Source organism: Bos indicus x Bos taurus, chromosome 3 (genome assembly GCF_003369695.1).
Source record: "Bos indicus x Bos taurus breed Angus x Brahman F1 hybrid chromosome 3, Bos_hybrid_MaternalHap_v2.0, whole genome shotgun sequence".
NCBI classification, from domain to species: domain Eukaryota; kingdom Metazoa; phylum Chordata; class Mammalia; order Artiodactyla; family Bovidae; genus Bos; species Bos indicus x Bos taurus.
Genome location: NC_040078.1, coordinates 11451319 through 11462868, shown reverse-complemented (window position 1 = coordinate 11462868; position 11550 = coordinate 11451319). Strand labels below are relative to the sequence as shown.

The 11550-nt window shown below is 37.2% G+C and overlaps 1 protein-coding gene across 1 annotated transcript; it reads left to right on the top strand.

Annotated features, from left to right (window-relative positions):
- Positions 1-1372: 1372 nt before the first annotated feature.
- On the top strand, positions 1373-2308 carry LOC113890416 (olfactory receptor 10R2-like). The gene has a single exon (XM_027538304.1). It carries the CDS (start codon positions 1373-1375, stop codon positions 2306-2308), a length of 936 nt encoding a protein of 311 aa, XP_027394105.1.
- Positions 2309-11550: the final 9242 nt, after the last annotated feature.

The window sequence follows — 11550 nt, the reverse complement described above, 5'->3', positions numbered from 1 at the left end:
TTTTCTCAATGCCTAAATGCATTTTCTCAATGATAAGTAAAGGAATATGTGGTGGAAGTTATGAGTGGAAAGGTACATTTGAGAAAATATGAAAGACAAAATACAGTTGCTTTAACTTTATTGATAATTGCAAATTATTGAGCTTATTAATGGGATAGAATTTGTCCTATTGAAAGAAAACTGTATTGTTATTGTGGAAGCTGGCTTAGAGTGGGACCAGGTGGAATCCTGGGAGCTCATTCATAAAGCTCTAAGTAATAGTTCAGGTAAGAGCTAATTTCTAGCAGAGGGAAAGAAATGGATCCTAGAAGTATTGCAGATCAAAACAAATTGGAGGATGAGAATTTTCAAGTGTTTAATTATTCCTTAGAAATTTACAATGGATGACTAAGAGATTTTGAAAAGTTTTGTTGGGATAGAGAATCCAGATAAAGGAACAGATTTAAGTTTGAAGTGGGAGAGGATAAGAATGTTTTAATTTAAAAAAATATATAATCTAATACCAGCAATAAGAACTGTATCAGAAGCCTTAGGGAATGTATCTGAGCCTCCCTGCTTAGGAATTTAGAGACAGAACTGGAACCAATAGACTGTTGGGTTTCCAAGTCAGGTATATCAAGGTTAAGATATATAACCAAGTGGGCAACCAATGAATACTGAAGCAAAACTTAATTATTCTAGCCACTCATTTTCTGTAAGAGGAAATCAAGCTTAATGTCCTATAAGAGTAAGTAGCAAAATTATGAAACTAGTTCCAAGACAGCATCTGTAGTTCTAATCCAAATTAATTTTAATGAAAACTGCATGAAAATAGGGTATGTGATTAGCAATGAAAAGAAACTCTATTCTAAGGACAAGCAACACAAAACAGTTCAATAGATATTGCCCTAGATGAGGAATGTATTAAAAGAAAATGGGAAGTAGATTTTCAGATATCGGTGCTATTGTTTATAGAATACATGTGTCAGTAATATGAATGAAACTATGATCACTTGTAATAATAAATATTATAGATAAAGAATATTTAAGAATTAAATTATCAAAAAAAAAAAAGACCTAAACAGAGACTATATATGTTTGCAAGTTGGGACTATGTAAGTCTTCAAAGCCTGAGGAATAGGCTTTATTTGAGCAAGCATCTGTACATTATATGTAAACACGTGTCCCCAGGTTCACTGCTAAAATCATTAGCAGAAAGTTATCACTGTGGGTGCATATTAATTTAGGATAATATTTAGCTACTTTGAAATCCTGTTGTTTCTCTTTCATACCCAGAATGGCTACTTTATGAAGGGTAAGTTTCCTTGATTTCTCACCTCCAGTGGTCTATGGACTTGATCATATTGACTTTATTCTGTAGGATCAACTCTCCATGGCTAATTCCTCCTGTGTTACTGAGTTCCTCCTGCTGGGTTTCTCCAGCCTTGGGGAATTGCAGCTTGTCCTCTTTATGATTTTTCTCTGCCTCTATTTGATCATCTTGAGTGGAAACATCACCATCATCTCAGTCATCTGCTTGGATCACAGCCTCCACACGCCCATGTACTTCTTTTTATGCGTCCTTTCTACCTCTGAGATCTTCTACACAATTGTCATCCTGCCCAAGATGCTTATCAATCTGCTCTCTGTGTTCAGGACACTGTCCTTTGTGAGTTGTGCTTCACAGATGTACTTCTTTCTTGGTTTTGCTGTCACCAATTGCCTGCTTCTGGGAGTGATGGGCTATGATCGCTATACTGCCATCTGTCAGCCTTTGCACTACCCCATTCTCATGAGCTGGAGGGTATGTGGGCAACTAATATCAACTTGCATTGTTAGTGGTTTCCTAATATCTCTGTTGGGAACAACTTTGGTCTTTAGCCTCCCTTTCTGTGGCTCCAACAAGGTCAACCATTACTTTTGTGATATTTCACCAGTCATTCATCTTGCCTATGCTGGAAGTTACATTAACGAACTCGTCATCTTTATCTGTGGAGTCTTAGTGCTTATTGTGCCCTTGATCTTCATCTGCATCTCCTATGGATTTATTGTCTCCACTATCTTGAAGATACCATCGGTTGAAGGCAAGCGAAAAGCATTCTCCACCTGTGTCTCTCATCTCATTGTGGTCATCATCCACTATGGCTGTGCTTCTTTTGTCTACCTGAGACCCTCAGCCAAACATATTAATACATCAGGCAAAGACAGGCTGGTGACAGTGACCTATACCATCATCACCACTGTTAAACCCTGTGGTATACAGCCTCAGGAACAAAGATGTACAGCTGGCCATTCGGAAAATGATTGTGAAGAAGGGGTTTTCTACTAAGACTTTATAATTAAAACACTTTTCAAACAGTACACACACATTTAGGGCAAATGTATCACTAACTGTTTAAGTCATAAAAGTTTCTAATCTATTTATCTGTATAACTGTATAGCCTTGGATGAGTTGTTTGATATTGTGGGGCCTTAATGTTCTTTTATGTAAAGCAGTCTTGGTACATGTTTATCTCAAGGTTATTGCAAAGATTAAGGGAGATAGCAAAGTGTCTGTCACTAAAACATAACTTTCCTACTCTTCTTTTCCCAGATTTATGGTTCTCAAAACTGTCTTAACAGCCATTATCTCTTGCCCTATGTTTGGCTTGTTTGCCAAAAATCTTTACGGTCTTTTTGTTAAGGATTGTGTCTAGTTTATAATGAGGTGCTTGGGCCAGAAGGCACTTTGGATCTAGGAGTGTGACATGATGTGGTAAAATGTTACTGTACTAGTAATTAGAAGATTTTAGGTTGACACTGGTTAGGTCATGACTTTCGTATAGCTATAGTTGTTCTCTGAATCTAAAAAATATAGAAAATAGGGATAATATGATTTTCTTTTTTTTTTAACCTCACTAAGCCTTTTTTTTTCATCTAACGGATAATATTTTTTAAAGCATATGTAATATGTAAAGCTGCACAGAATATAAGCCTCTATTAACATATTAAACAAGCCTTTATACATTTCTCCAAGGACCTTTTATTTCCTCGACTCTGAAGAAATGGTGTTTCTCAATGCCTTTTTTGATCACTCCTTTGAACCACTACTTATGCGATTAAAAGATATGCCATATAAATTTTCTCAATGCCTTTTTTGATCACTCCTTTGAACCACTACTTATGCGATTAAAAGATATGCCATATAAATGAACAAGAAATAATAACCAGGCAATCCTGCCTCAGGCTGAAAAGATGTCTCTGTGTTCTTTTACACTAAATTCATTAAGAAGAAGAGCTCCTAGTTTCAAATTTGCCATCTGAATGTATAAGACGGTGAATGCCTTGGGTATTTACCTCGTCCTACCTCTCACCTGTCCAGAAATCCCTATCATCAGCATCTCCAGGGAAACCAGCCTGCCCTGAATGGGTATCACAGAATGTACATCCCTGTTGTTTTCAGCTCTCATGGTCATTTCCCCACAATTAACCTGACGTTTGTCTCTTTGTGATTTTTGTACTTTCTGTCTCTTGCGTCACACAGTAGGGTTAATCTTGGTTAACAGGTGTTTGAGGCAGCTATGATGATAATCTGATCCTTTCCCATCACTCATGTGACCTGGATTTCAGACACATTCAGCAATTTGTGTGCAGTCCTCTCTGCATGCTGCTACTTACCAATATTATTTTAAAGCTTAATGATTAAAACTGAAGTTCACATTTCATGTATGACCTCTATTTACAGGGTAAAATGTAACTGTATTCTATTAATTTTGTTTAGATTGTTAAATCAAAGGGTATAAAATTGTCAATAATGTTATCATATTTTTAATTTACTACCTCTATTCCCATTTTTGTCTTCCAGTTTTCAGTTTTTGGATTAATGCTTTTTGTATTATGTTCATTCTTACTAGTTAAATAATTAAGGCATTTTCAATTACTATATTACAACATTGGTCAATTTATTCTGTGGTTTTGTTCTTCCTGAGTTTGAAATTGTCATTTATTACACAAAATTTTTTTAGGAATGGAATATTTACTTATTATAGATAATTCCTTGCTGATATTTAAAAATCTTCTGTTAATTATTTATAGTTTTTTGTATTAGTGAGAGAATGTGATTGATATGTTCAATTTTTAGAATTTATTGAATTTTTATTATTGGTTTCTTCCAAATTATTCCTGATGAAACATTTCATTTATATTTTAATAGGCCCATTTTTAATAGGCTAAATATAGATGTTATTTTAATGTTGTTAATCAAACTATTTTAGTATGTGATCTCATTATTTGTTTTGTGTATATGTGGCCTGTCATGGTTTAGTGGTACTGAAGCCAAGTACTTTAGTGCATCTGTATTTATTAGCTTTTGAATATTATATTTCTAGCAGTACTGACTTAATAATTTCGTCATGGAATCTATTTTTTTAAAATATAGGTAAACCTTTTGGGATTGAACATATATATTCTACCCCTGAAAGTGAAAAGAAAGTGAAAGTTGCTTAGTCATGTCCAACTCTTTGTGACCCTGTGGATTATACAGTCTGTGGAATTCTCCAGTCCAGAATATAGGAGTGGGTAGTCATTCCCTTCTTTAGGGTATCTTCCCGACCCAGGGATTGAACCCAGATCTCCTGCATTGCAGGTGTATTCTTTACTAGCTGAGGCACAAGAGAAGCCCAAGAATACTGTAGTGGGTAGCCTATTCCTTCTCCAGTGGACCTTTCCAACCAAGGAATCAAACAGGGATCTCCTGTGTTACAGGCAGATTCCTTGCCAACTGAGCTACCAGGGGAGCCCAATATTCTGCCCCTCCTGCTGCTGCTGCTAAGTCGCTTCAGTTGTGTCTGACTCTGTGCGACCTCGTAGATGGCAGCCCACCAGGCTCCCCCGTCCCTGGGATTCTCCAGGCAAGAACACTGGAGTGGGTTGCCATTTCCTTCTCCAATGCATGAAAGTGAAAAGTGAAGTCACTCAGTCGTGTCCGACTCTTCATGACCCCATGGACTGCAGCCTACCAGGCTCCTCCATCCATGGGATTTTCCAGGCAAGAGTACTGGAGTGGGTTGCCATTGCCTTCTCCCCAGAATGCTGCTGCTGCTGCTAAGTTGCTTAATACTCACATTCAATTCATATACCCATTTTAGAGCTCATAGATTGGCACTGGACAGCAGACTGTCATTTGAGTAGCATGGCTTTATATTTCTTGGTAGTAGGAGTGGAGTTTCTGTTTTATGGCAGTTAAATTAGGGGAATTCTGGACTAGAGATAGAAGGCAGATCTGGGGCAAATGTGAGGAGCTATACTGAACACAGAGGCTTGGATGTGAGTGCTCTTGTAACCTGGAGCATCCCCAGATGGTTTCCCATGCTCAAATCCCAGGAGATTGACAGCCAGTCTTAAACAGTTCAATTAAGAAACAGAAGAATATCTTTCTGCAGGAGGTGCCTGGAAGTTAGAGGTTACCTCAACTAAATAGGTAACATTTCTCTGCCTGACTCTCCTATAATGGAGCCCATCAGTTCACAAGGAAGACCCAAATACAGAGAGCTTCTAGTCACACTCTTTATTGCCTTAGTCTGGAATGCATGTGAACAACCAAGGGTTCTCAGACACTTGAAGAAGACTTGATCAAAACATAAAACAAACAGTTCTCAGAAAGAAAGGAAAAAAAAAAAACAGAAAATGCATAGAACAGAAAATATTAACACTAATATCCTCATTTAAAATAAATCATATTCATGAAAGAACATTATAATTGCCTTTTTATGGAAACAAAACACCTTGGCAGAAAGGTGTACAAATCATAATTTGTATGTCAATAAATTATCACAAAGTGAACATAAATGGGTCAAAAGTATGGTTTTACTAACACCTCATTATGCTTTCCTTCTTCTCCAACAGAAGAAAAAACACTGTAACTTTTCATATCATGCATTAGTATTTGCCTGGTCACAAACTTTGTAACAACAGAATTCTAGAAAATATATTCTCTAGAATTATTTTTATCTTTTTCTCTATTTTTTTCACTCTATTCACATCTACTATTTCCAGCATGTTTATTCAGTCTTGTTTTCCTCCAGGTTTAAATTCGTTGATGAAATAAATGGTTTTTCTTTCATTTCTAGGTGCTTCCTAATGCTCCTGTTTCCACAAACATCTGTTTTTCCAACCACACATAACAAAATTATTTTGAATTCTGACCTTTGTTGTTACTTCACATCTTTTATCACTTCTTATTTTATTTTTTTAGCTTATTTTGAAATAGTTAGTTTTCACCTATTTTATGAGTAGTCTTTCAGGCTTTTGCAGGTTGTATTCCCTGGGAATTAGAGAAGGAAATGGCAGCCCACTCCATTGTTCTTGTCTGGAGAATCCCAGGGACGGGGGAGCCTGGTGGGCTGCTGTCTATGGGGTCACACAGAGTCGGAAACGACTGAAGTGACTTAACATTCCCTGGGAAGCATACTCTAAGACCCCTTGGAATGAAGAATATGTATTTAAAAGTGCTTGGAATTAACACCTGTGGAATGAGGGGAATGTACTGGGCAGGGAGAAAAGCCAAGCTAAAGGCATTCCTAGTGTCAGTATCAGGGCTTCCCTGGTGGCTCAGAGGTTAAAGCCTCTGCCTCCAATGCGGGAGACCCAGGTTTGATCCCTGGGTCAGGAACATCCCCTGGAGAAGGAAATGGCAAACCGCTCCAGTATTCTTGCCTGGAGAATCCTATGGACAGAGGAGCCTTGTAGGCTACAGTCCACGGGGTCGCAAAGAGTCAGACACGACTGAGCTCACTCAGTGTCAGTATCACTTGATCTGATGGTGAGCTCTGTAGAGGTGTCCTGGGTTAGGCCAATATGGCCAAGAGTTTATAAAATTGTGATAATCAATGTTTGAGGGTGGCTGCTACAGAAAGGATGATTATTTTGTTGAGGTGTCTTTGTTGCTGTCATAAAGCCTGGAGAGGCAGACAGCTGAAGCCTGCCTACTTACAGCACTGCCATCAGCTGGGGCAACAAATCCTTTATTTGAAATAGAATCTGCACAGTGCAGCTTGGTTTTCACTACAAAGGCACAGTTATTTCCTGTAGCAATGTTGTTTTGCTTGGCTTTTTTCCTGTAATAACTTTTTATGGGATCTGAACATACTCTTTTTCTGGATTCACATTTCTGTGAAACTGATTTTCTTGTACTCTAAGAACTGAAGGCGGGTATTCCTACTTTTGTAACTGTAGGGCTCCCTCTTGTGTTGTCATTAGGATGTATTTAACTATTTTTTTCAATTTATTTTTTAATTGGAGGAAATCATTTTACAATGTTATGATGGTTTCTGCCATACAACAAAGCAAATCAGCCATATATCACCTCCCTGTTGAGGCTGCCTCATACCTCTAGACGAATGGAGAAAGTAGCATAGATCTATATACATTACCATGTGTAAAATAGATTGTGGATGAGAAGTTGCTCTATAATACAGGAAACCCAGCCAGGTGCTCTGTGATGATCTAGAGGGGTGTATTTAACCCTTAACTGGAAACTGTATGATTTTCTTTTTTTAGCTGATTTTCTCCGGTTGGTCAATTGATTTTTAAGCTGTTACCTTTGGATTTTTTTTTTTTCTGTTTTTTCCTCCTGATATTAGGACTGTCAGAAAAAGTTCTTTTTCTTTACTTTCTCTTGTACAATTTTTAATAACATACTTTGAGTTCCTTGAATATGTTTTGATGATTTGCTTTTTGTAATGTTGCTTTGGGGGGAAAGTCTCAATTTGCCTTTTATATTTACATTTTTGTTCATCTTACTTTTAAATTAAAGAATAATTTACATAAATAAAATTAAGATATTCTAAGTGCAAGTTATTTGTGAGTTTCTACAAATATGTTCACTCATTTAACCATCACAGCAATCAAGAAATAAAGTAATTTTGTCACCCACAGATTATTTTATGCCACTTTCTAGTTGATTCCCTACCTTGAGATAACACAGATCAGATCAGATCAGTTGCTCCGTCGTGTCCGACTCTTTGTGACCCCATGAATCGCAGCACGCCAGGCCTCCCTGTCCATAACCAACTCCTGGAATTCACTGAGACGTCCATCGAGTCAGTGATGCCATCCAGCCATCTCATCCTCTGTCATCCCCTTCTCCTCCTGCCCCCAGTCCCTCCCAGTATCAAAGTCTTTTCCAGTGAGTCAACTCTTCTCGTGATGTGGCCAAAGTACTGGAGTTTCAGCTTTAGCATTATTCCTTTCAAAGAAATCCCAGGGCTGATCTCCTTCAGAATGGACTGGTTGGATCTCCTTGCAGTTCAAGGGACTCGCAAGAGTCTTCTCCAACACCACAGTTCAAAAGCATCAATTCTTCAGCGCCCAGCCTTCTTCACAGTCCAACTCTCACATCCATACATGACCACAGGAAAAACCATAGCCTTGACTAAATGGACCTTTACTGACAAAGTAATGTCTCTGCTTTTGAATATGCTATCTAGGTTGGTCATAACTTTCCTTCCAAGGAGTAAGCGTCTTTTAATTTCATGGCTGCAGTCACCGTCTGTAGTGATTTTGGAGCCCAAAAAAATAGTCTGACACTGTTTCCACTGTTTCCCCATCTATTTCCCATGAAGTGGTGGGACCAGATGCCATGATCTTCGTTTTCTGAATGTTGAGCTTTAAGCCAACTTTTTCACTCTCCACTTTCACTTTCATCAAGAGGCTTTTGAGTTCCTCTTCACTTTCTGCCATAAGGGTGGTGTCATCTGCATATCAGAGGTTATTGAGATTTCTCCCGGCAATCTTGATTCCAGCTTGTGTTTCTTCCAGCCCAGCGTTTCTCATGATGTACTCTGCATAGAAATTAAATAAACAGAGTGACAATATACAGCCTTGATGTACTCCTTTTCCTATTTTGAACCAGTCTGTTGTTCCATGTCCAGTTCTAACTGTTGCTTCCTGACCTGCATACAAATTTCTCAAGAGGCAGATTAGGAGGTCTGGTATTCCCATCTCTGTCAGAATTTTCCACAGTTTATTGTGATCCACACAGTCAAAGGCTTTGGCATAGTCAATAAAGCAGAAATAGATGTTTTTCTGGAACTCTCTTGCTTTTTCCATGATCCAGCGGATGTTGGCAATTTGATCTCTGATTCCTCTGCCTTTTCTAAAACCAGCTTGAACATCAGGAATTTCACAGTTCACATATTGCTGAAGCCTGGCTTGGAGAATTTTGAGCATTACTTTACAGGGTTGACTTTTTTCCAACTGTACTGAAGTATATTGACATATGCGATATGTAAGTTTGCAGTGTAAAAAATGATAATTTAGTCCACTTACATATTATGAAATGATTACCATACTAAAGTCAGTTAACACTTCCATTATCTCAAGTAATAGCCTTTGTGAGTATATGTGTGTGTGTGTGTGTGTGTGTGTGTGTATGTGTGTGTTGAGAACATTTAAGATACACTTTCTCAGCGTTTTTCAAGTATACAATACAGATGTTAACTATGGTCACCATTTTGTGCATTATATCCCAGAAGCTATTCATCTTCTTGTAACTGAATATTTGTACTCTTTGACTAGTACTTCCCATTCCACTCTATTTCTATGCATCCAGCCTTTTAGAGTCCACATAAAAGTGAGAGCATATAGTATTTTTCTTTCCTTGTCTGACCTATTTTACTCAGCATAGTATATTCAAGGTCCATTCAAGTTGTTACAAGAAGTGATTTCCTTCTTTATCATCACTGAATAGTATTCCATTATGTATATAAATAATCTATACATAAGATATATATATATATATATATATATAGTCACAATACTTTGTTCTTTTTATACTCATTTATTTGTTTATATGCATTTAATTTGTTGGCAATTGTTTGTTATTCTCCCAAATCAACCTGCCATGAACATATTTTGTCAAAGACCTTTGTGGACATTGATTTTCATTCCTTTCTCTTACATGTCTAGGTAGACATATTTAACTCTAGAAGATGTTGCCCATATGCTTTCTTCATTTTGATATTTGGCAAAACTAATACAATTATGTAAAGTTTAAAAATAAAATAAAATTAAAAAAAAAATAAAGTGAGTGTGCCAGATAAAACCTCATCAGTTACTTCATATGTTTTCCAACTACTGGTACTACCAGTTGTTGTTGTTTAATTATGGTAGTCATCCTATTGGGGTAAGTAGTGGAATCTTACTTCGTTATATCTTGTATTAACCTGATATCAAATTATGTTGGACAATTATTTTTTTACTGGCTATTCATGTATCTTTTGGGAGTTTCACAGGTGGCACTAGTGGTAAAGATCTACCTGTCAAAGCAGGAGACACAGGAGATGTGAATTTGATCCCTTGATCAGGAAGATCCCTTGGAGTAGGAAATGGCAACCTATGCCAGCATCCTTGCCTGGAAAATTCCGTGGACAGAGGAGCCTAGCAGGCTGAAGTCCAAGGGGTTGCAAAGAGTTGGACACAACCAAGCAACTGACCAGATACTTTTCAAGTGAATTGTTCTAGTCTTCTGCTCATTTTAACAAAACTGCTTTTAAATTGTTGAACTGCAGTAGCTTTTTGTATGTATTGAATAGCTTAAAATTGTTTTTTAAGATATGTATTGTGAATATTGTTCCCAGGTTTGTAGTTTGCATGTCTATTTTCTCAGTAGTGTCTTCTAATGAGAGTGAGCTTTTAGTTTTGTTTAAATTTACATTTTTTCCCTCTTTTATGTTTAATGCTTTTTGTGTCTTCTCTAAGAAACAATTTCTTAAACCAAGATTAAAAAAAAACTTCCCTTACACTTCTTTTTAGAAGTTTTATACCCTTTATTTTTATTTATTTATTTGTAATATAAATTTATTTATTTTAATTGGAGGTTAATTACTTTACAATATTATATTGGTTTTGCCATACATCAACATGAATCTGCCACAGGTATACACATATTCCCCATCCCAAAACCCCTCCCTCCTCCCTCCTCCCTCCCTGTACCATCCCTCTGGGTCGTCCCAGTGCACCAGCCCCAAACAACCATTATACATCGAGTTTGGACTGGTGATTCATTTCATATATGATTTTTTAAATTTTAAATTTATTTATTTTAATTAGAGGCTAATTACTTTACAATATTACGTTGGTTTTGCCATACATCAACATGAATCCACCATGGGTGTACACGTGTTCCCCATCCTGAACCCCCTCTCTCCTCCCTCCCCATACCATCCCTCTGGGTCATCCTACTGCAACAGCCACAAGCATCCTGTATCCTGCATCGAACCTGGACTGGTGATTAGTTTCTTATATGATATTATACATGTTTCAATGCCATTCTCCCAAATCATCCTCCCCCTTCCCTCTCCCACAGAGTCCAAAAGACTGTTCTAGGCATCTGTGTCTCTTTTGCTGTCTCACATAAAAGGTTGTCATTACCATCTTTCTAAATTCATATATATGCATTAATATACTGTATTGGTGTTTTTCTTTCTGGCTTACTTCACTCTATATAATAGGCTCCAGTTTCATCCACATCATTAGAACTGATTCAAATGTTTTATTTTAATGGCTGAGTAATATTCCATTGTGTATATGTAC

Bases quoted from the DNA above. Each gene is read 5' to 3' on its own strand.
- LOC113890416 (XM_027538304.1), top strand. From the start codon at position 1,373: ATGGCTAATTCCTCCTGTGTTACTGAGTTCCTCCTGCTGGGTTTCTCC.